General features: G+C 37.2%; 1 protein-coding gene across 1 annotated transcript in view; it reads left to right on the forward strand.

Moving 5' to 3' along the window:
• The window catches only part of CCDC162P (uncharacterized), a 239392-nt gene that overhangs the window by 12919 nt on the left and 198702 nt on the right, over positions 1 to 27771 (forward strand). Inside the window, exons 2-10 of the mRNA XM_056818639.1 lie at positions 388 to 460; positions 2433 to 2558; positions 5895 to 6008; positions 6798 to 6992; positions 14537 to 14705; positions 20054 to 20211; positions 20674 to 20826; positions 22507 to 22608; positions 25424 to 25585. Coding sequence (XP_056674617.1) covers positions 388 to 460; positions 2433 to 2558; positions 5895 to 6008; positions 6798 to 6992; positions 14537 to 14705; positions 20054 to 20211; positions 20674 to 20826; positions 22507 to 22608; positions 25424 to 25585 — 1252 coding nt within the window. The remainder of the gene's footprint in view (positions 1 to 387; positions 461 to 2432; positions 2559 to 5894; positions 6009 to 6797; positions 6993 to 14536; positions 14706 to 20053; positions 20212 to 20673; positions 20827 to 22506; positions 22609 to 25423; positions 25586 to 27771) is intronic.

A 27771-nucleotide genomic window follows, 5' to 3' on the forward strand; every position in this document is an offset into this window, starting at 1 on the left:
GCCTGGCTCTCTATTCATCGAGCCACCTAACTGCCCCAATTAAATTTGATCTTGATTCTCAACATAATTTTGAAAAGTGTTAACAATAAAGAATTTTTAGTGATACATTCCAATAAGGCAGTTTGTTTCTAACTTCTATGAAAAAGAAACAGAATAGTAATAGTTACCATTTATATGTACTTTAAGGTTTATAAGTATTTTACATAAATAATCTCATTTGATCCTCACAACCACTCTGGATGGTAGGAGTTACAATTTATCCTCACAAAGAGCTTATCTGCTGTGGTCTGAATATACTGTTACACAAAGGCCACATTCCAGTACTATTTGCTATCTATGACAGTACAGTATCTGTAACACTTGGTTTTTACATAAATCTTTCTACAGTTCTGTCCGATTACCAAAGGATGTTTCTTACTTTAGAAAAGAAAGGGAACTGGCATTAAGGAAAAGCTTACAGGTAAGTGAGCAGGTAAAGAACATTGCTATTGAAAGCTGCTTATTAAAAATCATTAGCAGAATCTCCCTGTGCCTGGGGATGCAGGGATACAGAGAACAGTAGGGGGCAGTGACTGTTTTTGTTTATTTATCTTTTATTTCAAACGTATTTATTTACTTGCTTTTTATATTAAAATACCCAGTTAACTAACTCCCTCCCTCTTTCTACTCTCACATTAGAGAAGCCACTATTTGAAGAAAGATATATGCATATATAAAACTATATCTTAGTTATTTTATCAGTGATTGTTACAATGACAGAGGCAGCGATTATAGTGATTATGAGCTGAAGAGGGAACTACCCAAACTTTCACCAGAGAGCTCTTCACAGATCATCCAGCCCCTCCCAAACTTGAATCCATTAGTATCTCAGATAAGAAGGAGATCACTACCCACTAAATGTACACCCCTCTTCAGCCAACCATGCTGATCACAGAGGCAAATTTTTTAGCCTGTTTCTTGTGGAAAAAGGTATTATCTACCTTTCCCAGATAGGGCATAATCATACCCAAGACATGACATTTAAAGGGACAAATAGCAATGCAAGATATTTGTATATCATATAAAATGAGTGTTATTCAGAGTATCTGTTTCCAAGGTAATGCAATTCATTCATTAGTCTAATAATGCTTTAGTCCTCTGTCATTTGTTGTAATTATTTTTAATTTTATACAAAAATTTTATTAAAATAAAAATTTCAAAAGTAAAGAAAGAAGAGAAAGTGTGAAAATGAAAGGATTTGGTTTCACTTTTAAATAAGTAGGAGGAAAACTAAAACAATCCATTCCTGCTGAGTAGATGTAGGACTTTTGTTTTCCTGGAAAGACATTTGTGGGAGATTTTTGCAATTTCTTGATTTCATTTATATAGTTAGCCATTTGAAAACTTATAAGTATTAAAATGTGTTGGGGAAGGAAGGAAGGAAGGAAAGAAGGAAGGAGGAAGGGAAGGAGTAAAAGAGAGGGAAGGTAGGAAGAAGGAGGGAGGAAAGGAAGGAGGATGGAAGGAGGAAAGGAAAAGGAAGAAGGAAGAAGGTATGGAAGGAAGAAGGAAGGAGGAAGGGAAGGAGGAAGGGAGAAAGAAGAAAGAAAGGAAGGAGGAAGTAAGGAGGGAGGGAAAGTAAAATGTAGAAGAAAGGAAGGAAAGGATGAAGGGAGCAAGGGAAGAAGGAAGGAACTAAGGAATGAGGAAACAAAGGAAGTAGGAAGAGAGGAAGGGAGAGAATAGTAAAATGTGTTGTTGAAGGAAGGAGGGAGAGAGGGAAGAAAGGAAGGAGAAATGGGAAAGAAAGGAGGAAGGAAGGAGTGAAGGAGTAAAGAAGGAAGGAGGGAAAGTAAAATGTAAAAGGAAGGAAAGAAGGGACAAGGGAGCAAGGGAAGGAGGAAGGAAAGAAAGAAAGAAACAAACAAACAAACAAAGAGGAAGGAAGGAAGGAAGGAAGGAAAGAAGGAAGGAAGGAAGGAAGGAAGGAAGGAAGGAAGGGAGGGAGGGAGGGAGGGAGGGAGGAAGGAAGGAAGGAAGGAAGGAAGGAAGGAAGGAAGGAAGGAAGAAAGAAAGAAAGAAAGAAAGAAAGAAAGAAAGAAAGAAAGAAAGAAAGAAAGAAAGAAAGAAAGAAAGAAGGAAGGAAGGAAGGAAGGAAGGAAGGAAGGAAGGAAGGAAGGAAGGAAGGAAGGAAGGAAGGAAGGAAGGAAGGAAGGAAGGAAGGAAGGAAGGAAGGAAGGAAGGAAGGAAGGAAGGAAGGAAAGAAAGAAAGAAAGAAAGAAAGAAAGAAAGAAAGAAAGAAAGAAAGAAAGAAAGAAAGAAAGAAAGAAAGAAAGAAAATAATGACTGGGAACATTTTCCTATTATGACATCTTGATCATTTTATTTTCTCTGCTTTTTACCCTTCTGCTACTGTTTGAGGTGGATTACTTTTGTCTATCTCTGATGCTCAGGTGGCTGAATCAAAGCCCCTTGTTATTCAAGCGGATGTCATTCAAGCGGATGTCCTGCAGAGGGAGCTAGAAAGCTGTTTGAGGAAAGAATACACAGTTGAAAACTTACCTTTACTTCTGTACCAGGTAAGTGTTTATTTCCTTCTGCAGGGCTGACCCTGGTTTTTGCTCTTAGTCTGCTCAAAGCCAGACACCTGGCTTCTCTCCAAGCTAGAGAGGCACTCCCCTTGATGATTAGCTTTCTCATTTCAGAACCTGGTTTGTATATGCTTTTTCATTTGTGACCTTTACTGTCTCAGTTGACTACCGTGACTTTCCAAGTCTAAGTAAAATGTCATATCTAAGATTAATAGCTCTAATCTTACCTTTGAAATGCCCACAATAACTTCATTTTCGAAGGGAAGTTTCGAGTCAGAAGCTAATTACAGAGTGTGTCAAACTTTTAGTCACTGATAAACTTTGAAAAGAGGAAATTCTTTGTCACAACAGGGACTTTGATACTTAGAATAGCCAAAGCTGTCCCTGGGACAAGCAGCATAAAATTGCCCCTCAAACCAGAATGCCTAGCCACAAGAAGAAAGAATCTTGGAAGTGGGGAGGTGGAGGGATAGAATACTAAAAAAAGGAATATGATATGGTGAGGGGAAAATGAGGAAGGTAGGCCAAACCAGGGCAGTGATTGCTTACTTGGGATGGGAAGGGGAAGGGAGTGAGGAAATAAGCATTTATATAGCACTACTATGTGCTAGGCACTGTGCTAAGTGCTTTAAAAATATTATATGATCTTCACAGCAATCCTAGGAGGTAGTTATGGTTTCTATTTGCCTTTGAGGAAACTGAGGCAAACTGCCTCATAGCTAGTTTGAGGTCACATTTGAATCCAGGTCTTCCTGACTCTAGGTTCAACTTTCTATCCACTGAGCCACCAAGCTGCCTAAATGAAGCAAGAAGCCATCTATTAATTTCCTCCTTTAAGTTTTCTTGCTAACTTGCTAGATGATGTATGGCTAGTGGGTACAGGATCAGCCTTGGAGTCAGAGAGATCTGGGTTCAAGTCCTGTCACTAATACATACCAGTTATGTGACTATGTTCAAGAAATTTTACTGCTCAATACCTCAGGCAGATTTTTAAGATTCCAAGTTATAGAGTGCTTTCTGTTAAGATCAAAATTCTCTGGAGATTATATCTTAATTTATAATTATTTATTAAATAATAATAAGGGGGTCAGAGAAAGAAAAGGCATTAGCCACATATGGTCAGCTTTTTTCTTTGCATGTCTCCATTCTCAATGTAATTTCCACATCAAAGAGCCAGAGGCTTTCCCTACACCTCAAACTTATATCCTCCATAATATCACTTTTCCAAGTCTCTCTGATTGGCCAGATTTGACTTCAGTTCAGGTCAGAGGCTGGTCTTCTAGACTAAGAGTGATCTGGGACAGCAGGTAAAAGCCTTCCAAGTGTCAGGGAGCCATAAGGCTCCTGGAGTCTTCCCAGAGGACAGATACATTCCCCTTATACAGATAAGCCTCTGCCCTTGTTCCTAATTCAATCAAAAAGTGGGGTTGTTGCAATCACAAAAGAATAAGAGTTCAAACTAATAATTCTCACATGCCTCTATCAGAAATAGCTTCAACACTAGTAGTTCCCAAAACTGATAAAATCATAGGTCTAGAACAATGGTAACAAAGTTTTAGTATCTAGTCTTCCTTCTGCTAAAGCATCAAAAGTGCTTTCAACATCTTCTAAATTCACTACCCTGGACTAAAGCCCCATTCCCCATTTGCCCTATATTAATTATGGTTTTGTTGCCTATTTAGCAAGTTTGCTTTTGAAAAAGCAACTTTTTTTATCCTTTCTTTTAAAATTGTATCCCCCCCATTACATATAAAAAGTTTCCAACATTTTTCAAATACTGTCTCAAATTCTCTCCCTCCCTCCACCCCTCCCTCCAAATTCAGTCTCATATAGATTTTACATGTATGATCACATAAAACAATTTTCCATATTAATCCTTTTGTGGAAGGAAACTCAAATAGAAAAAAATTAAGAAAGTGAAAAAAGTTTGCTTTGGTCTGGATACAGACTCGGTTCATTTTCTCTGGAAGTAAATGGCATTTTTATATCATGAGTCCTTTGAGATGGCAAAAAGATGACTTTTTTTAGTGAGCTCAGGCTGGGGTTTAGTTTTTCAGGAGAAAAGGAGTATGGAGGAAAACACTGAATTTGGAAGGTGGAAGTCCTGAGTTCAAATCCTACTTGTGCCTCTTGTATGACTTTGCGAAAATCACTTAACCTCCTTGGAACTCAATTTCCTTGTCTACAAATTGAGGGATTTGGACTAAATGGTCTCTAAGGTCCTTTCCAATTCAAAAATCTATGATACTATAATCTCCACACTGTATAAAACTTATATGACAGAGCACTGGACCTGGGAATCAGAAACACCTTAGTTCAAGTTCAACCTTAGACACTTACTTAGCTGGATGACTGAGCAAATCTTTTTTTTCCTTTAATTTTCTTTTTTTTTAAATCATGAAAACACACTTTCATATTGACCATTGTTGTAAGGGCAAACTCATACAGAACCAAAACCTAAAAAGAAAGCTTTAAATACACAGGTGTGAAAGATGGTTTGCTTTGATTTGCATCCATCCAATTCCAACAGTTCTTTCTTTGGAGGTGTATGACATTTTCCATCATAATTCTTTCAGAGATTATTGTATTGCTGAGAGAAGCCAAGTTTTCATAGGGGATCATTGTACAACATTGTTATTACTGTGTACAATGTTCTCCTGGTTCTGCTTATTTCACTCTGCATCAGTTCCTGCAGATCTTTCCTGCTTTTCCTAAAATCATCCTGCTTGTCATTTCTTATCACACAATAGTATTCTGTTATCAACACGTAACACAATTTATTCAGCCATTCCCCAAATATTTGGCCTACCCTCAATTTCCAATTCTTTGCCACCACAAAAAGAACTGCTACAAATATTTTTGTACAAGTACAAAGAAGGTCCCCTTTTTAATTTTCTCTTTGGAGCATAGACCCAGTAATGGTTTTATAGGATCAAAGACTATGCACAGTTTTACAGCCCTTTGAGCATGGTTCTTTAACTGCTGTATGCCTCAGTTCTCTCATCTGTAAAGTGGGGATAATAATGGCAACTAACTCCCAGGGTTGTTGTGAGGATCAAATGAGATAACAATTGTAAAGTGTTTAACACAGTGCCTGGCACATAGCTAAGTGCTATGTATATGTTAACTATCATTGCTATTATTGTTCTGGAGGCTTACCAATCAACCATGCATTCAATAAATATTTATTAATGTGGCAGGCATTGTGCTAGACTCTGGAGACACAAAGGTGGTTCCTCCCACTTTCATTGCTCTCAAGATTCTTATCAATCTTCCTAATATGAGCTAGGCTGCTGCTCATTGTTAATGTGTGGTTGTTTAAAGTTTTACACAGAGAGAATGATCCAGTTGGTCCAGAGCAAATACTTACACATGTTTAGGTGGAAGAGGTTCTGCCAGCAAAGTAGTGCCATGGAACAACTTTATCCTCTTTACCAGGTAGGAAATCTTAAGCTAAGATGGGCATTCCATGAGACATGAAGTTCCCTTTATAATCCAAATGGCAAATGCAAAAGAAGGTTGCCCTATTTTGAAGTCAGGGCTAGAAATGTCTAGGTGAGCTTGCTGTTGGTTGATGGGGCAGTGAATTTTGGAGTCCCAAGACTACTTCTTACTTGCTTTTTAAAAATGCATCTCAGAGTGGAATTTGCCACTCATGAAACATGCTGAGAAATGCTTTTCCTCTGAAGAAACTGTTTGTCTATTCAGCTGAGCACAATTCATTCAGTACCAAAGTAAGCCCAGCAGCAGATTCCTGGTACCAAAGCCAATAATGGAGGAATAAAGACCAAATAATTAACTCTATCCTGAAACTGCCCCCTCCCCTCAAGATGTTAAGAATGTGACCTTTACCCTTTCTCAGGCTCTTCTAGAATGTGGAAGAACCTTTGGGAAAAAGAGGCCCTTATTAACTACTGACACACAGTGATGCTATTGTAGGGAGGGTATTGAACTTAAGAAAGCTTGAAGTCCAGATCTCAGTGCTGATATTATCAGTGTGATGTTGGGCAAGTTAGGTTTTCTGAGCCAGTTTCCTCACCTATAAAAACATGTTATGCCTGACTTACAGGACATTTGGGAGGAGATCACTCTATAAACCTTACAGGGTGGTATAAAGGGGACTTCTCTTTTTGTGTATTTAATAATAATTAGTTAAAGGGAACTGAAGAGAAAGTTATAGACAAAGCACGAAGATTCCAGTTTTATCTTTATTTCTCTTTTAAACAGGAGCAAGTTGGGCACATTATAAAGGAGTACGATGATGCTGTTCAGAGAGCTGAGAGGCTGGCAGTTGCCCGAGAAAACTTACTCATGGGAAAGATCAATCCTGGACAGCTGGTAACACAGGAAGACCTAGTTATCTATACCAGGTGGCTAGTGTGTCACCTTCATTCACTTAGAGACATTCACAGCTTCCTGAGGGTGAGAGAAATGACTGATATACCCATTTATGCAAATCAACAAGCATTTATTAAACTCTTTCTATGTGCTAGGCCCTAGGCATACAAAGAGAGAGAAAATGGTCCTTGCCCTCAAGGGGGTTAAATTCCATTTGTCAGAAATAAGTTGTATATGAATAAGTAAGTGAGAAAAAAAAGGATAAAATAATTTCAGAGTTAGGGCTGGGAGAGTCACCTTTTCTATGAAGTGATCCTTGAGCTAAGTCCCAGGAGAAATGAGGGATTCCAAAAGAGAGAGGCGGTATAGAAAGAAGGAGGTGGGAACTGATAGAAGCAGGTAAATTTGTCTAGAACAGAGTATGTGAGTGAGGGTAATGTGAAACCAACCTCTAGAAATAGAGGTTGGAAGCAGATTGTGACTAGTACAGTTATGAAATTGTTCTCACTTCTGCCCCCCTTGGGTTTGGTTCGACAATGTATCTCTGCTCCATTCATCCTTTTTTAGGAAGGTAATAATGTAGACCATATCTCTCACCTCCTCAATGAAGCTTTTCTGTACTAATTCTCACTGTCTTTTGTCACTAGCAATTCCAACCACTTTTTCTTCTCTTCTGGGCTCTTCAAACATTAGTATATCTAACTCAAGTTAGACAAGAGCAGAAAAATACACAAGAATGAATGAACTCTTCAGGTAGGAGTGAAATATTCCAGTTCAACCAAGAGAAAGGCCCTTATCTCCCTCAAATCTCTAGGGAGCCAGAAATCAGGGAAATATTGAGGTGCTAACTCCTCTTCATGGTTGCGCCTTCTGAAAGTCTTTTTTAACTCTCTCTCCATAAGTCTCCTTGAAGAGAGTCTGGAATCATTTGTGCAAGTATGCATTTCTCTCAAAGCAAGAATGATAGATGTCTTTCCTCTCCAAACCTCCTCAAGCAGGCACTCAGCATTGCTATCCTTCTCTCCACCAATTAGGAGAATCACACCTAAGCAGAAATTCAAAATGCCTCAGATTTGAAATCCAACTTAAACTATGAGAGATACTATACCATATTGGCTGATTACCATCACGTATAACCCTCATACCTCTGTGATGCTAAATGTTACAATTCTTCTCTTAGATCTAAACTTCTGCTACATTCCCATTAAATTTATTCTTAGTGCTTACTGGAACATCTGATCTCTCCACTACTCCCTTTTACTGCAGTCTGTCAGCTTTACACTGGCCTCACTTCCTACCTTTCTGTTTTGATCAAGTGGTCACTTAAGCTAAGAGCTCCTTGAGATCAGGAGCTGGTTTTTGTTTGTTTGTTTTGTTTTGTTTTGGTCTTTCTTTGTATCTCCAGAACTAATTATAGTACCTCTATATTTGTTTTTCAGCTATTTCAATTGTGTCTGACTCTTCAGGATCCAATTTGGGGGTTTCTTGGCAAAGATAGTAGAGTGATTTTCCATTTTCTTCTCCAGCCCATTTGACAGATGAGGAAACTGAAACAAACAGGGTTAAGTGACTTACCCAGGGTCAGCTAGTTTCTGAGGTTAGATTTGAACCCAGGAAGAGGAGTTTCCCTGACTTCTGGCCTAGGACTCTATCCACTGTGCCACCTACTGTCCACTTCTACATAGTAGGCACTTCAATGTTAGTTGATTGAGTGACAAGTTGACTGATTCACATTATTATGCCCATTGCCCTTGTTACTTTGTCCTTTAATTCCTTTTGCTTTCTCAAACTCTAGCCTTGGCTTACTCTTACCATTGCTTTCTCCACTACTTACTTCAATTCAGGATACTGACTATTACAGGAGAAAGTTGTGCAAGCCAACCATGTTGATTAAGTCCACTTCAAATGAATGATATCCATTCTCACTTGGACTTTCCATGTTACACAAAAATCTTTCCTTTCTTCATTGAATGCCTCTATCAGACTCTATAGAAGCTATTACAACCCTTTTCCCCATCAACTTCCCTACTCAACTTTCTTTCAATTTTCACTCATCAAAGGCCCTTACTTACTTTATTGAGAAAATTGAGGCTATCTACCCTGAGCTTCATCTTCCCTATTCCACAATGCACAACTCTTCTGCATCATCTTTTTTAGCTACCCTAAACTAGACAAAAACTCACCAGCCTTTAGCATAATACTTTCAAGGTAGAAGGGGCACCATGAATATTTGAATTAAGTTTCTCTAGTCAATGGGAAAAACTCTAGATTTGGGAATCTAGGCTTAAATCTTGGCTCTGCTTTTTATTTACCTCTGTGTCTTGGACAAACCCTTTATCTTCCCTGGGCTTGATTTCTCATCTGTAAATTGAGATATTTTAGCTCTATGATTTCTAATGTCCCTTCTGTTTCTAAATCTATGTATGGTCCTGTGAGTCTCTTTTGAACTACTTTAATATCAAAATAACCTAACTTATAATTAATTGATTATGGCATATATTCTAAACAACCTTAGGAAGTGTAGAGGAGTAGACTGATAGAAGAAGCAGTGATCCCAGAGCACCAGACCAATAATTTTTTTAAACCCTTAACTTCTGCCTTAGAATCAATCACTTCTAAGAGAGAAAATCTGTAAGACCTAAGCAATTGGGGTTAAGTGACTTTCTCAGGGTTACATAGCTAAGAAATGTCTGAAGTCAAGTTTGAACCCAGGATCTCCTGACTCCAGGTCTGGATTTCTATCTACTAAGTAAGGTCCCTAACTGCCTCTAGACTTAGATTTAGGAGGGCTAAGTTCTACCCCAGTCTACTCTTAAATAGCTGTGACCCTTAGCGAAGGACTTAACCTCTGAATTTTAGTTTCTTCAGTATTCCCACATGATCTTAGGTAAGTCATTCCTCTTTATGGACAGCATTTTTCTCATTTATAAAAAGTACCCAAACAATGTTCTGCTCTAAAATTCTATAGTTCTAAAAACTTCTATCTCCAGTTCAACTAAGTGGAAGCTTAGGCATCTATTAATCAAAACATACAAAGAAGGAATTTTATGTAAAATTTAATTTTTACTTGTGACAGCAGTAGCCCTGCATTCATTAGAAGATACATAGACACTGTGGGCATGTTATGAGACCAACATTAAAAACCAGGTGTTTTTAGCTCTCTAAAAATGATAGTTAATTTACTATGTACTTTTTTGTTTCTTTACTAGGGAAGGAAGAATTATAAGAAACTATGTTAAAGAATTATATGACATCATAACTGAGAATTTAGAGGAAGCTATTGTTTATCTAGAAAAATATAAAATATTCAACTTGATAAAATGAAAATTAGAGATACTGAACAACCCAAACTCAAAAGAAGAATTCAAGTAAATGAATTGACAAAAACAAAAAGACCTTATGCCAAGTGGTTTTACAAAGTGAATTCTTTAATACATCTAAAAACAATTAATACCTATGGTACATATCTTCTCTGGAATAGAGAAAAGAAGGCAATCTGCCATAATTCTTTTATGAGTCAAATATAGTCCTGATACCAAAACCCCAGGGAGACTAATGAGAGGAAAAAACTAGACCAATTTCACTTTGCTTTAATACTTATTAACAAAAAAATTTTTAATTAAAATTGTTGCAAGGAAATTACAGCAGTATACACAGAAATAAATTATTTTGCTCAAGCTGGATTCCTACCAGGGAGTTCAACACTAGGAAAACAATTAATAAAATTAATCATATGAACAAAACAGAAAGCAAAACTCGCAATCAATCCATCAACAATTATTTGGAATTTTGCCCAGTGTTGGGGATACAACAAAAACATGGTCTGTGCCCTCAAGGGACTCACATTCTAATAGGGGAGACAACATGCAAACAACTATGTACATGCAAAGTATATGCAGTGTAAATGACAGGTGATCTCAAAGGAAGAAACTGGCACTAAGGGAGACCAGGAAAGGCCTTCAACAGAAAATAGAATTTGGATTGAGGTTTGAAGGAAGCTAGGAAAGCCAAGAGATGGAGGGTAGGAGGGAACCCATTCCAGGAATGCTGAAAGATAGTGAGTTGGAAGTTGAGAGAGTGAAGGTCTGGTTTTGAGTAACTTCAAGTGGGCCAGAGTCTCAGGATCATAAAGCAAATGAAGAAGAACACAGTGGATAGAGCCCCAGATCTGTCCTCCAACATTATGAGATGCTGGACAAATAACTTAACCTTGTTTATGTCAATTTCCTTATCAGTAAAATGAACTGGAGAAGGAAATGGCAATCCATTCTAGTATCTTTGCTAAGAAACTCCAAATGGTGTCACAAAGAGTTAAATATGACTGAAAAAACAACTCAACAATAACACATAGAAAAAAAAACTAGATAAAATCTGGTCTCAGACACTTCTGAGCTGTGTTAACCTGGGCAAGTCATTTAATTCCAATTGCCTGGCCTTTACCACTCTTCTGCCTTGGAACTGATTCTCAGTATCAATTCTAAGACAGAAGGCAAAATTTCAAAAGAAGAAAAAAAAAGACTAGAAAGATAGGAAGGGCTTTAAAAACCAAACAAAGGACTGAATAGTTGATCTTGAAGATAATTTGAAATCCCTGGAGTTTGTTGAGTAAGAGGCATGACATTATTACACCTGGACATTAGGAAAATCACTTTGGCAATTGAGATGGACCAGGATGAGACAAAGAGACTAACCAGCAGATTATGGGAATAATCCAGCTCTAAGATAATGTGTGACTTCATGAAGATGGTAGATTTGTGTGAGTGGAGAGAAGAGGATGTTCATGAGAGATGCTATGAGGATAGAAACAAGAGCTGGAAATGGATTGAGAATATGTGTTGAATGTGAGAGGAGCTGAAGTGTGGCAGACTGGTGGTGACTAATAGGGAAGTTAGGAAGAGAGGAAGGTGGGGGAGGGAAAATGAGTTCTGTTTTGGATCTGCTGAGTTTGAGATGCCTACAGGCATTATTAGATGCATAAAAAACTTTTGACCAAATGCTACGCTCATTTTTAACATAAATGCTTAGAAGGCATAGGCATAATAGAGCTTTTGTTTACTGTTATTAAAAACATTTATCTAAAAAACTAAGAACTAGCATTATTAGCAATCGAGAAAACACTAGAATCTTTGCCATCATGAGCAGGGGATAAACAAGAATGCTCTCTCTTCACCGTTATTTCATGTAAGACTAAATAGTAAGACAAGAGAACAAAATACAAGGTATAAATATCAACAAAGAAGAAATAAAAAGTATCCTTATTTGCCCATGACATGATGGTATACTTATACGCTCCCATAGAATTAATAAAGAAACTAAAGTGGCAGGATACAAAATAAATCCACAAAAACTATTAGCATCAGAACCAACAAAAGCCAGGGGAAAATAATAAATGAAATTTCATTAAAAATGTATAAGTTATTTTGTGTTAACTTCTATGAAAAAACATCTATGAAATACTCTCTACAAAAATGAAGGAAGATTTCAATAATTGGAAGTATGATTAGTGCTTATGGTTGAGTCATGCAAATCTAAGAAAATTAATAATACAAGTAAATCAATTTATATATTTATTCAGAACCCAGACTCAGATTTTTTAATCATTATAGAATTAAGCAACAAAAGTGACTAGGTTTTTTTAATACTCTTAGGCCCACCAATCCCATGACTGAATGAACATTAGGCCCCAAGAAGATAGAAGACAGAAGCAAGGATCTGCCAAAATAGTAACATCTGTACTTTTTGTGGTAACAAAGAACTAGAAACAAAGTGGGTTTCCTATTAATAGGGAATGACTGAAAGGCAATTAGATGGTTCAGTGAATTGAGAGCCAGGCCTAGAGATGGGAGGTCTTGGGTTAAAATCTGACTTCAGACACTCCCTAGCTGTGTGACCCTGGGCAAGTCAGTTAACCTCTATTACTTAGTCCTTACTATTCTTCAGTCTTTCAACCAATATGCAGTATTGATTCTAAGATAGAAAATAAGGTGTTTTTTTTTTTTAAACAGGGAATGACTTAAAAAAAAACAAAAAAAAGTGTTATTTGAAGGTAATGAAGTGTTTATCTTCCGGTAAAAAATGATGAATATATGAGTAATTTAAGAAAAACATTGGAAGATTTTTATTCATGAATGCAAAATGAAATAAGCAGAACTTTGAGAGTATTCTAGACAATGACTACAACAATGTAAATTAAATTATCAGAAAAAGGAAACAAAACACTGAGTAAATGAAAACCAATAGCTGTCCAGGAAAACACAGAATGATGAAATGTACCTCCCTACTGTTGGCAGAGACAAGGGAATACAAGGATAAAATGTTGTATGTGCACCAGAGTATGCCATAATTTTATTTGGAGATTTTATTCAATTTTTTTTTTACATTTTATTCCATTAGAAAGAATGGATAGTTTCAGAAAGGTCTGGTATAAAAAGGAAACGTTATCAACAAATTTGTTTTTTTTAAGGAGACCAAAAAAAATCACATCAAAAAAGTAAGTTTTTTTTAATATACTAAATCAGCTATCATTATCTAAGTCATGAACAAATGTTATGTTAAAAATTATGTAAATTTTATGAAAAAAACCCTTTACAGAAACAAAATCAATAAAGAGAATAAAAGAGCAATTTTGTATGTGGAAACTATTACAAAGAATATCATTGATAAAATTCTGATGTCTAAGACATCTGATATCTAAGACATATAGGTAATTGACATAAATATATGGTTCCAAGAGTATAGAAATAAATGGCCAAAGGACATAAATGAGAAAGTTTTCAAAAGAAATGCAATTTTTAAATAACCAGATGCCAGGAATCAGTGAACATTGTATCTGTGGAAAGATACTTTCCAAATGTATCTTGAGAGGCACTATGGTAAAGCTGAAAGGGAATCAGATTTGGAGTTGGAGAACTTGGGTTCAAATCCCAGTGTCTAACACAGTACCCAACACAGTACTTAGTACATAGTAGGTGCTTTATAAACATTTATTCCATTCCCCTTCCCTCCCTTATGTGTGATATATACTTAGAGAATTTCAGACACACTGCCATTCACCAAAAGACATAGGTTTGCTACCTTCTAATCTATTATCTTTGGCAAAATACTTCAGTTTTCTCATCTGGGTCTCAGTTTCCTCATCTGCAAAATTCAGGAGTTGAAGTAAATTACCTCCAAGTTTCCTTCCAGCTACAAATCTACAATCTCATAATGACTTTTTAGAAGTTTATAAAACTATAAGGCATAAATTTACCTTAATGTTATATACATTCTTTAAATGTGCATGAATGATGAGAGAAAAGCAGGCTAAAGAATAAGAGAATTCTTTATATTTGGTCTGACTACTGAAATTAGATAGATAGATAGATAGATAGATAGATAGATAGATAGATAGATAGATAGATAAATAGATGATGGATGGATGGATATGTATGTAGGTAGATAGGTAGGTAGGTAGATAGGTATACACACAGATCTGTATATATATATATATTTATAAACAAAGTCAGGTGCATATATGTGTGTGTATTTATGTATATGCATGTGTGTGTGTCATAAACAAAGTCAATTCTCTAAGCTTCAGTCTGAAACTTTTGGATATTCTCCCCCTTGATATTCAGTTTTGTCCATAGGTACTACAGTACCTGCCTATATCTGACAGATTGGAAGTAGCTGTAGAGGAACACCCTGATCTGAATCAAGAAAATGGAGATGTGTACACTAGACATATAGACCCTGAGACTCAATCTACTCATTGCCAGAGTTCTGGCTCTCCAACTTCTTCAGGAACCAGCACATCAGGTGAGAAATGACTCGCCTTCCATCTCTGAAAATAGAGAAGAGTTGTATAAGTGCATATGTAAAAGGTTGTAATTTTAAATATGAGAGTTGCTTTGGTAAGTCAGGGTTGAAACTCTCCTACATACTATCAAGTTATATTTCAACTATGTTAGAATTATAGTAGCTTAATGGGCTAATCAAGATGCCCCTGAAGCCAATGTCAAGCATTAGAATCTTAAGAAATTGCATAAATTAGTTTAATATTTATAGTGATGATGCAAAACATCAGGGTTTACCAGAAAAATGTAAGATGGAAGACAATATTTATAAAAGCACTTAACATAGTACAAAGCACATAATAAGCACTAAGGAAATGATTATCTCATTCCACTTATGTGTGAAATAGAAGAAACTAGACACCTTATCATTCACCAATAGACAATGATCATCAGTGCCAAAAATAGAAGACATTATAAAAAGTGATTAGAGAAAACCAATAGTTTCTGATTATCAGAAACATTTCTATAATAGTTCCTATATTTCCATTTAGTATATTATAGATGCAGATAAGACTACTCCATGGAGCTGAGGGGCCATTATATTGTCCCTAGATTTAAAATAGGCTGATTATTTTAACATGGTGTGAGACTGATTACATCTCAAGAAAGAAAACCAGGAGGGAGGAAAGGGTAGAGCTGACTCTCACTGGTTACCCATAACACCCCCTCAAAGAGATACCTGTATCCACAAATGTTACACCAGGAAAACAATAATGACAAAAAGATGGGATTTTGTGGTACCCAAGCAGCTTTGGGTTGTTGATAATTAGTCAATAAACATTTATTAAATGCCTACTATTTGTCAAACACTAGAGATACAGAAAGAGGCAAAAGAGAGATGTTCCCCTCAAGAAGCTCACAATCTAATGAATAGAATCAAGCCCAGACTACCTCTCCTATTCAGCTTGAGGGTCAGCTCTATAGCCCATGCACAATATCCAGCCAAGACTGATGAATACATTAATGAAGAAATTGTACAGGGTTCCCTTTTAGCTACAAGTAATGTGGTATGGGCAAGATATATATTTTCCAGTGTGACCAATTTCTCTGGCATTGCTGTAAATTTTGGTGAGGAAAGCATTATATTTCTTTGGGGCTTAATGCAATTACTATAAAGTCACCTTGGAATTATAGACAACTTTACCATCAATAGTCAATCTTTTGTTTATACTTCATCCAGGACCCATCTTCCTTAGCCTAGACAAGCTTGTGTCCTTTGTATGATTTCCCATCCCTTTTCTTTGTATTTTGCACAGGCAGTCTGCCTCTTTGAAACCCTTTAATCTTCCGTTCAAATTCTAGATGGCTCAGTGGATAGAACCAGGCCTGGAATCAAGAGAAACTGGGTTCAAATCTGGTCTCAGACACTTCCTAGCTGTGTGACCCTGAGAAAGACACTTTATCCCAATTTCCTACCCCTTCCCACTCTTCTGCCTTAGAATCGATAATGCAAAAGGTAAGGGTTTAAAAAACAAACATTCTGTTAAAGAAAAGGATTTCAGTACAGTTAATCATCTTAGAGGAGGTATCTCTCTTGTGACATCCAATATTACTTAGGCTTATAATTTTTTTGTTGCAATTGGAATAAGATAAGCATCTCTAAGATAAATTCACTTATGTGACCATTAAACTTGGGCAAAGAAGTCACCTACTTTCAGACAGTGTTGCTACTTGTATGCTCCTGTATAAGATAAGATCCCTAGCAATATAGGCAGCTACAGTGAATAACTAGACTGGAGTGAATGACTGGGTGAAGACTAATTGAGAAAAGAATAAGGCCAGATGAATATATACTAAATTGTGTAAAGATGTTTTGTAAAAGGGCGATAACAGAAATACCTGGTGAAATCTTGGCAACTGAGCAGCTCTTCTATGCAGATCCACCTTCAGAGCTACCATCATCTGACACCTACTCCAGAATGGAGCCATGAGAAGTTGTTTCCAGGGACCACATGAATTCTAGAAACATCATGCAAAAAACCTAGACATTTGAAACTCAACTGGAAATTAAATTAATATTGGGGGTGGTTAGCACACACAAGAAATGGATTCTTGTATTATCTGGAAGACAGGTAAATTCAACCTTCCAACAGATTGTTGTCAATGCATCTCGGTAGAGGACAGCTCCCTTTGATAGTTTATGAAATCCATAAAGGACTGCCTGCTATGTGTCTGTAGGTTTTAGTGATCCATAAAATATAGGTCTTTTTTGGATCAAAGGGGAAGATGAAAATAAGTATGAAAGCTTTACTCAATTTAATCAGTATTTACTCGGTTCATTTTGATTCAGTGAATATCAGTGACTGTATTAGTGAGTCCAACAATAGGATGAAATTTGAGTTAGCTATGTTAATTAATACTATAAAAAAAGATACATAGGTTAGAATTAATTAATCTACCAAGTATTGGTGATATTTTTTAGGTTGTTGTTCTGTCATTTCAGTCATGTCCAACTCTTTTTTGATTTGCCATTTCCTTCTCCTGCTAATTGTACAGATGAGGAAACTGAGGTCAACAGGGTTAAGTGATTCACCCAGGGTCACCCAGCTAATGTAATGTGTCTGAGCCAGATTTAAAATCAGCAAGATGAGTCTTCCTGACTCTAGGTCTGGCACCCTACCTGCCTGAGATGCTTAGCTGCCTTGTACTTTTTGTGTCAGTGATTATATTAATTGTTCTTGATTTATTAGACAGATTTATGCTTTATTAGTTAGATCTGTTATAAGGATTAATCTTGGCTTGTGCTGCTAGAGTAATACTGTTTCCCCATCCTTGCTACTTAAGAATGCAATACTTGAAATAAGATTCACATGCTTTACCAATACCCTTCACCCCTATGAATCACTACTGCCACTGCTAAGTGACCTTTGCTTTAAAACCACAACTTCCTAACCTCTCCTCCCCCCAGTGTTCTTAACCCCTATAATGTTGCTACCCAAACTTCTCCCCAAATGGCCAGAGGGCCTACAGAAGGCCCCAAACCTTGTTGTCAGGGTCTCAAGACCTATGGAAAGTCTAATGACTTATGGAAAGCCCCCCACGGTACTGTTAATAGGATAGTAGGAATTGATCACCTGCGAAAAGACTTCTTGACAAAGTAGTCATGGTTGGAGATTGCTCTTGAAACCATGGACATTGCTCTGAATCATTCATAAGAGCTCCCCTGCTTATTTTTTTAACCCTCATCTTCTGTCATAGAATTGACAACTAAGGATTGGTTTCAAGGCAGAATAGTGGTAAAGGCTAGGCAGTTGGGGTTAAGTGACTTGCCCTGGGTCACACATCTAGGAAATATCTGAGACCAGATTTGAACCAAAGATTTCCCATCTTCAGGACTGACTCTTTATCTACTGAGCCACCTTGCTGCCCTGCTCCCCTGCTTCTGAAAATGACCAACCATGGAACTATAATACCCCATTCTATTTTTAGTAACTTTCCAAAAATTAAAGCCCCTTTATCCCCAGACCCTAAGGAGTGGGATCCTTGACTACAAAGGCAAGTCTTAGATCTACTTGAAGGCAAGTCTTAGAGACTACTGGTTTCTCTAATAAATTGAAACTACTTGGAGTCTGTGTGCCCTTTTGTTGCTGTTTGGAATTGTGAGTTACACGGACACATTTTTAAGGTTAATCTGCATTATTAATGTTTTCTCTATCAATAAAACACTAAATCAAACTCTGACTTCTGTTTACTGATCTCCAAAGTGTAAATACTCGTGCTGAAAATTTAACAACCACCAAGCTAATTCCTGACAATTCTAGCATGCCCTTATAATTACTATTTACAGAGTACTTTCCTCAGAGTAACCCTGTGAATTGGTGCAAGTGTTATTTTCCCCATTTAAAAGATGAGGGTGACTCAGGGAATATTTGTCCATAGTCGTATAATGTCAGAGTCAGACATTGAAGTCAGGTTTCCTGTTTCTCAATCCAAGTGTTCTTTCTACTACATCATTAACATCACTTAAACACGAGTGTTCCCTAAAAAGGCTGAGATCATCGGTTCCTTATTAGAAATGTGACCCTCTTTTATAGTTCGTTTCTATGGAACAATCAGATCATACTTTCAACTTAGAGCAGTTTCTGAGCATATGACCTGTTGTTATATGAGAACTAAATAGCATCTCTAAGGTACTTTTCATAATAAGTAGACTGGCTTCCTGAATCCTGACCTCCTCCAGTCTCCATTTTGGAGGCAGCTAGGTGGCTCAATGGATGGAGGAATCCTGGGTTCAAATGTGGCCACAGATACTTCCTAGCTGGGTGATCCTGGGCAAAACACTTAACTCCCACTGCCTAGCCCTTATTGCTCTTCTGTTTTGGAACCAATACACAATATTGCTTCTAAGACAGAAGGTAAGGGTTTAAAAAAAACAACAACAACCAAAAACCAAGAGCCATTTGGCCTCTGTTACCTGCAAACTTAAGACCACTCTAGGTTCTGAGGCAGGAAATCTCACTCTTAGGTAGGAGAAGTAGCAGGAACCAAGGACCTTCTGTTATGGTATTATTAAATAACATTGCTAATATGATTATTGATTGTGGTCTTCTTTAATATAACCTTTGAATTTCCCTTGGTGCCTTGTACAATGCTTTGTATATATTAGATTCTAAATAAATATTAGATGAATGAATGAATACACAGCCTTCTTTGTGGTTATAGTCTCATCAAATCCTTGCTGTGACAAATAAAAATATGTAAAAACAGCTTTGTTTGAGGGCTCTTTTGCCAAATCCAAACAAGAAAAAAATTTTCAATCTGATAAATTCAATTGGCAAAGATTTTGTTCTTTTTCCAGTCAAAATGAATGGTGGATGAAAATAGTATTTTCCTAACTAATAAAATTTGTAATAACCCACATTTACAAAGCACTTTTCTTTCAATAGCCTTTTGAGTTAGATACTGCAACAGTTATAATACTCATTTAAAAAAACCTTACCTTCTGTATTAGTGTCAGTTCTAAGGCAGAAAGAAGAATGGCTTGGCAGTTGGGGTTAAGTGACTTGCCCAGGGTCACACAAATAGGAAGTGTCTGAGGTCAGATCCTCCTAATTTTACAGATGAAAAAACTGAGGCTTAGAGAGGTTCAAAGACAAGCCCAGGATCACACAACTAATAATTGTCAGTCAGGTTTTGAACCTAGGGTTTCCAATTCCGAAGTCCAGTGTTCTTTCAGCCTCATTGCACTGCATATGCGTGGAAGAGAAGTCCCCACCCATTGTTTATTGCAGTTTCTCCAATTTCATTACTAGACATGCACTAGTTAATTTTCAGTATATTTGATTTGGGGTTGCTTTTTTTTCCCTTTAGGATCGATCAGAGAAGAAGCTACCCCTATTCTGCCTCACCATAAAACAGAAGCAGGAGAACTGAAGCCTCAGCTAGAACTCCTTCTGTCTCATTTCAATATCTGCTATAACACAGAGAAGCTAAAGAATTCTGCTGACGAGATGGAACTCTTTTCCATGGTATTAGAAAAACTCTGTATTCAAATGAAGGTGTTCCTGAAAGAGAACTGTGGAAGCAAGTCTAGAGTCCAAAGGAAGAGAAAGTCTTCAGAGAGTTTTCCCAAAGAAGGGTCCAAAGAGAACTGTTTATATTAGAATTTTATATGTGTGTATACAAGTTTAGATTAGAATTTGTAAGAATTCCTGCTCACTACTTTGACTTGGGATAATGGGGGGGAATCTAGTAGCTGCAACGAGACAGGGGAAAGTATTAGCAAAATTAACTTTAGACATGAAGAGGCCAAAATATTTTTTGCTGTTGCTGCTGCCAACACCGAGGAAATCAACTACCCAAAAGCATTTTAGAATATAATGTTTGCTCTTATCTGAGAATCTGGTAAATCAATGGTGGCTTTTTCCAAGATTTAGTTCCTGACATTTCCTTTGAGACGCTCACTTCCCTTTCAAATCTGTCCCTCTCAGGTTGTTCAGAAGTTTCAGAGCATCTTCCATGAACAACAAAGATTGAGAACATTTCCAGTATATGATGTCAAGGACGTGAAAGTCCCAATCCAGGATTCATTAAAACCTAGCATGACCTTTAAAAAGACAGCCGACTGGATTACCTTCATAAAGGTAAAGGCAGCTCCCTGCTCTTGACCTCCTGTCTGTTATTGTGGATTTTAGTGACCCAATTAACTAATAGTAGGAGGCAGCAGATGGGAGCTCCTGGATTCAAAGGTGACCTCAGACACTTCCCAGCTGTGTGACCCTGGACAAGTCACTTGACCCCCATTGCCTAGCCCTTACTGCTCTTCTTCCTTGGGACCAATACACAGTGTTGATTCTAAGACAAAAGGTGAGGATTATTAAAAAATAATAATAATAAACTGATAGTAGCTTTAGTAGCATCAGAGGTTCTCCCCAAAGCAGGCTTGGGGTAAACTTCCAGGATACCATACTACTAAGCAGTTTTCAGAGTTAACAGGTCAGTGCTCCCCACTCCTAGTGCACAGTCCTTCAGGGCATAGGGAAAACCCAACCCAGATTTTGGGTAATTCCCTAATCTTGCATTTTAGGCTCAGAGGCTCATAGAGGTAGAGTTGAAAAAGACCTCAGAGGCCACCTAGTTCAACCTCTTCATTTTACAGATAAGGAGACAAAGTCTCCAAGAAGTTAAAGGATTTTCCCAAGGTCATACAAGTAGGAAGCATCATAATCGAGATTTGAACCCAATATGCATGTATGTACGTATGTCTAAATGTACATGTGTCTGTATCAAGCATGTATCTATTATTATCATATGTACATATGTGTCAATGCATGCCAGTATAGATAAATATAGATATAGTTACAAAGATTTTTTTTAAAATCCTTACCTTCTGTCTTAGAATCAATATTAACTATTGGTTCTAAGGTAGAGGGGTGGTAAGAGCTAGGCAATTGGGGTTAAGTGACTTGCCCAGAATCACACAGTAAGGAAGAGGCTAAGGCCAGATTTGAACCCCAAACCTCCTGACTCCAGACCTAGTTCTTTACGTACTGAGCCACCTAGGTGCCCCAATATAGGTTAATAATTCCTGTATCAGTGTTCATTAATATAAGCCATACTAGTGTTCATTAATATAAGCCATACTAGTCACCTAGACTAGTATGAATTTTCCAGGGCCATTTACTTTTTGGAAAAATGAGTAAATTTTTCAAATAAAATCTAGAGGGATTGCACTCTGCTAGTAGAGATATTTTGGAGCAGAGGATCTTTTCGAGAATCTTCAGATCACATTTTCTGCCAGTGTGTATGCCTAATTGTGATACATTTTACATCCTTTGTATCTAAAAGTATTGCAGAATTGTGTTTGTCTCAAACTGTACCACTTTATTTTTTCAAACCCTTCCCTTCCATCCTAGGATCAAGACTAATTATTGGTTCCAAGGCAGAAGAGTAGTAAGGGTTTAGCAATGGGGATTAAGTGACTTGCCCAGGGTCACATAACTAGGAAGTATCTGAAGCCAGATCTGAACCCAGGACTTCCCATTTCTGGGTCTGGCTCTCAATCCACTGAGCCACCTTGGTACCCACTCTATTTTTGAGAGGTGCCCCAATTGTCAGTACCTGCTGTCCCTGCAGCTACTACAGCTGTGACTTCTAATGTGCCAATGCTTATATTGTATCCATTCTCACAAATCTTAACTCTCTGACAAAAATCCCTCATCTCACTCTCTATCTTCAATCATACATTTCCATGTTATCTAATACACTTGGGGCATAATTCTTGAGAATTGCTGTTGCATGATGATGATGAAATTCTCACACAGATTAAGCCAAAACGTGATCCTTGGCAGCAGAAGCTTTTGACCAAACTAAAGGAAAAAAACAGAATAGATTCATTGATGCAGCTGCACACAAAGTTCCTGAAGGTGAGGTTTGTTCATTTTTAAATCCTCTCAGTCCATCTTGCTAGAATCATATCCATGAGATCTTATTTTTATTATTTAAGTGTGAGTGTGATGACTTGTCTGAGAGGCTTTTCTAACCATGATGACAAATTCAGGCTCTTAGGGAACAGATGTGCTCTGCTAAGAGAGCACAGTGGATGGAGAATCAGAAGCCCTGGGATCCCAGTCCTGGCTTTCTCACCAACTAATTATGTGACTTTGAGCAAATCATTCAGTATCTCTGGATCTTGTGATAGCACATAGATCTCTGGATCTGTGTGATATATCACTTTTGCCCTCTTGTTTGGTGTTTCTTATTTTTCATTGACCAACCCAAACCACTCCATAAAGAGACTCCTACCCAGACCTGCCCTCCCCAGACTGTCTCATGCTAACTTACATAATAGTTATTTGTGAACTTGTTTTATTCCATTTCTAAATTGTAAGTTCTATGGAAAAATTGACCCAATTCTCCATGATTTATGGACTTACCTAAGCAATGTTGTTGTTGTTGTTATGTGGCCACAATGGGTATGAGAAAAATGAGACCACAGACAGGCAAAAAATTCTCAAAACCAATTAAGCAGAGTGTGTAGTCTCATAATTTGCTTGAGAAGGCAAAAAAGAAATTGAAATGGTAGAGAGTTACAAGATAAGTGGAGAAGAGTATAGTTGGAAAAGGGAAGCTGAGCACAGTGACCAAGTCATAATTAGAACAAATACTAAAAGATAAGCAGCTACGTTTTTCTTGCCTAGAGACAGCATACTTTCCCATGGAAGAGAGGGAGGGAAATAAGCATTTATTAAAATCTTATCATGTGCCCAGCACTGTGCTTAGCACTTTTTATGATTATTAAATAATAGCTCATTTGATCCTCACAACCTCCTCTGAGATAGGTGCAATTCTTATCCCTAGTTTACAGTTGAGAAAAGTGAAGCAAACAAAAGTTAAGTGACTTGCCTAGGGTCATAGAACTACTAAGTGTCTGAAGCCATATTTGAACTCACATCTTCCTGAGGGCTATTCATTGCATCACCAGCTGCCTCATGGCAACATCCCCTACGGGGAGCAGTTTTCCTCATTATTTTAATATTTAGTCTATCCATGGACTTTGTATAAATGTCAGGCACTCTAGAGGCACAACAATATATGAATGGCCTAGTCCTGATTCTATAGCTTCTTGAGCATAGTAACTACATTGTTTTACATTTCCATATCACCAGTACCTAGCACAGGGTATGTAGCAGGGATTTATAAATGCTTGCTGAATTAGACAGAACAGAATTTCATTGGTTTTTACCATTATGATCCACTAAGAATTTTTTGTTTTTTTTGCTTCCAATTTCTACCTATGATTATTTAAATATGTCTTTTACCTGAAAGATCATAAGTTTATATCTCTGATGTTAAATAGGATTAATATTTTTAAATTTTTTATTTAGAATATTTGATTCATGATTCATAATCCACCCCTCCCCTGTCCTCTGCTCCTCCCTCTCAAAGCTAACAAGCAGTTCCCCTGGGTTGTTCATGTATCATTGTTCAAAACATATTTTTGTGTCATTCGTATTTGCAGTAGAGCGATCCTTTAACATCAAAACCCTAATCACATCCCTATTGTACTATGTGATCAATCATATGTTTTTCTAATGCATTTCTGGTTCCACATTTCTTTCTCTGGATGTGGATAGCATTTTTTCTCTCAAGTTCCTCTGGATTGCCCTGGATCATTGCATTACTAATATTAGAAAAGTCTATTACATTTGATTGTGCCATAATATGTCAGTCTCTGTGTATAATGTTCTTCTGGTTCTTCTCCTTTCACTCTGCATCAATTAGGATTAATATTTTTAAGATGAATGAATACCTGGCAAAAGATATGAATGATTTTCAAGTGAGAAAAATCAAAGTCACATAGAGATATATGAAAATATGCTCAATCACTACTGATTAGAGGAGTGCAAACCAAAACTATTTTGAGATATCATCTTACATCCCTCAGATTAGCTAAAATGATACAAGAGCAAAATGACAAATGTTAGAGGGGATGTGGAAAAACTAGGATGCTAATACACTCTTGGTGGAACTATCTGAGTTGATCCAACCATTTTGGAGAGCAATTTGGAATTAAACCCAGAAAGTTATAAAACTGTATATCCTTAGACCTCCCAATACCCCTGCCATTTCCCAAGAAGATCAGGGAAAAAGGAGAAGAACCTATGCATTCCAAAATATTTATAGCAGCTCTCTTTTTGGTGGCAAAGAACTGGAAATTGAGGGGATGTCCATCAGTTAGGGAACAGCTAAAAAAATTGTGGTATATGATTGTGATAAGATACTATGGTGGCATAAGAAATGATGAGCAGGCCAATTTTTAAATAACTTAGAACTACATGAGATAATGAACAGTAAAACAAGTAGAGCCAAGAGAACAATATATGTATATGTACATGTCTGCATATATATAACTACAGATTTAATGCTTGAATAATAACTCATGAATGTGTATCTCAAGAGAATGAATTGAAAAATGGAAACATGAAAGACATAGTCTATATATACATCTGTCTCCCAGATGATGCCTTCTATGAAGCAGGAAAAAGGAAGGAGAACCTAAGACACTTGTAAATAAATTCAACTAATTAAAAAAAAGAAAAAAGAAAAATGGATACCTAGCTGATCTCTATGTCAAGAGAACAAATCTTATTTAAAAAGCTTGAAGTAACACCACATTATTCTATTTGAGAAAAATATGGTGCTTTTATGACTATTTGTCCTCTTCTGTGTTCCATTGAGGTTTCCAACCCTCTGCGAGTGATGAAGGCACTGCAGGCTCATGCATCAGCAACCCTGGAGCCAGCCTCAGGGTTTCATTCCTTTGGGAATTCTCAGGATTTGAACCTGTATACCTATGACCAAATCTGGGAGGAAATATATAGCAACATCAATCTTCACCAGGTATTATAGCTAGAAGTAATGGGTACTCTTTACAATAAGCATCTCTGGTTGCCTATGCAGCAATAATATGCAATATTAGCATTTTGCTTTGAAAACTTTTTGAATGTTCCTTCATAGCAGTATTCATCATCAATATCTTCCACAATAAGAAACACTGATTTGATCAGCACCAACCACATTATATATCAATGGACACAAAGAGACCCTTGCTCTCAAAGAGATTAAACTCTGCTTGAGATAGAAGGAACTTTGCTTTAAAAGACAGATGAAAACAGAAGGGTGAGACAGAAGATAAATAAATTCTGGTCAGAGATGTAAGGGGGAAAAGAGGTTATTTTTTAAAAGGGTTGGAATGGATTATTTAAGAGTGTGGTCACCAGGAATTTAATTTATTCCAAAGATATTTATTTATAATTTGTTTACAAAATGTAGAAAGAGTGAAGTAAGAAAATCAGAGAGAGGAAAGGGTAAGATATCTAGCTTAAGCACTAAGTAATTTACTTATGGCCCCTTGCTCAACCCAGGTAGGGAGGAGTTAATCCTTAGACCTCAGCAAAGCCAAAGACCTGGGGAAATCTCTCTCAAGAGGTAAGTCTCTCCTGAGGCTAGTTTTTTTTTCAGAAAGTCCAGCAGTTAAGACTCAGCTTTTCACTCACCATGTATCAGTTCAAAGGAAGAGATTTTAGAACAGCCTCACCAGGAACAGGGTCTCAGGTCCAGCCTCCATTCCAAAGAATGAAGAATTGTCCCTCACAGGAAGTGACAGCTCCTTTTAAAGATGCTTCTTTTGCATCACTTCCTGTGTCTTCTCCTAATTTTACATCTACCAATCACAGTCAAAGTTTTGCTTTAAGACTGCCCAGGAGACATTAATGCATTGCTGGTGGAATTGTGAATTGATCCAACCATTCTGGAAGGCAATTTGGAACTATGCCCAAAGGATGCTAAAAGACTGCCTACTCTTTGATCCAGTTATAGAACTGCTGGGTTTGTACCCCAAAGAAATAATAAGGAAAAAGACTTGTACAAGAATATTTCTAGCCACACTCTTTGTGGTAGTAAAAAAATGGAAAAAAAAAGACTGCCCAGGGGCAGTTAGTTTAATTCTGATTTATCACCCACTATTGCACATGTGGGTCACAGACCTCCCACTTAATGATTAAGTGGAATGTTTACACTTTTGATAATTAGATCTAAAAATGGGCAGATCTCCATACACAACTTTTAAGTAGGGTATTTACACTTTTGGTGATTAAATCTAAAAATAGGCAGGGGTTACAATTTTAATCTTCACAATCAGGGGAGAGTTAGTTTTAATCTTCACAGAGGGAAATGCCAAATTTCAAAGCTTAGAGTTAGAACAGCTCTGAAAAAGAAGCAGTCAGATAGGGCATGATGATGCCAATAAGTTGTTAATGTATTGAGGATGCAGTACAGTGTGTCAGATAGAGCTCTGAATTTGGAGTCAAGGAGACCTAAGTTCAAATCCTACCTCAGAAACTGGACCTCATTTGTAAAATAAAGGTGTTTGGTCTTGATACTCTCTAAGGTCCCTTCTAGCTCTAAGTCTATGATCCTATTAGATTGAGGAGTTTGGAATGAAGCTGGGACCATTGTAATACAGAGTTGGCTATAGCAATTAAATGGAATCTTCTCTAGATAGATGACTCCAAAATAATTTATCCATCCTTATTCTCTCTTGAATTGTAGTCTTGCATTGCTACTGCTGGATAGTAATCTCCACCTAGATGTTTTGCTGGAACCTGAAACTCATTTCCTTCTTCCTAAACCTACCCCAACTCCATTACTTTTCTACCATCCTTGTAGCCACCAAGACCTGAAATACTTATACCATCTTTAACTCATTTCGCTCCACATCCTATCCTTTTGATGCTATCTCTACAGTACCTCTCATATTTTGTCCTCTCTTTCCATTCAAATAAACAACTTGCTGGTTTAGGCTTTTATTTCATATCACCAAGTCTTAATAAATGGTTTCCCAGTTTCTGCTCTCTCCCTTCTAATCCATTCTTCACACAACTGCCAAAAATAGCCTTACTAACAGTGACAGTGACAGAGTGGCAATGGCTATGTCACTTCCATGCTCAAAAGTCTTCATTAATTCCCTAATGCTTCCAATATAAACTCTTTAGCCAACCTTATTTGATATTACTCTTAAAACAACA

The sequence above is a fragment of the Monodelphis domestica genome, chromosome 2 (assembly GCF_027887165.1).
Source record: "Monodelphis domestica isolate mMonDom1 chromosome 2, mMonDom1.pri, whole genome shotgun sequence".
NCBI classification, from domain to species: Eukaryota; Metazoa; Chordata; class Mammalia; order Didelphimorphia; family Didelphidae; genus Monodelphis; species Monodelphis domestica.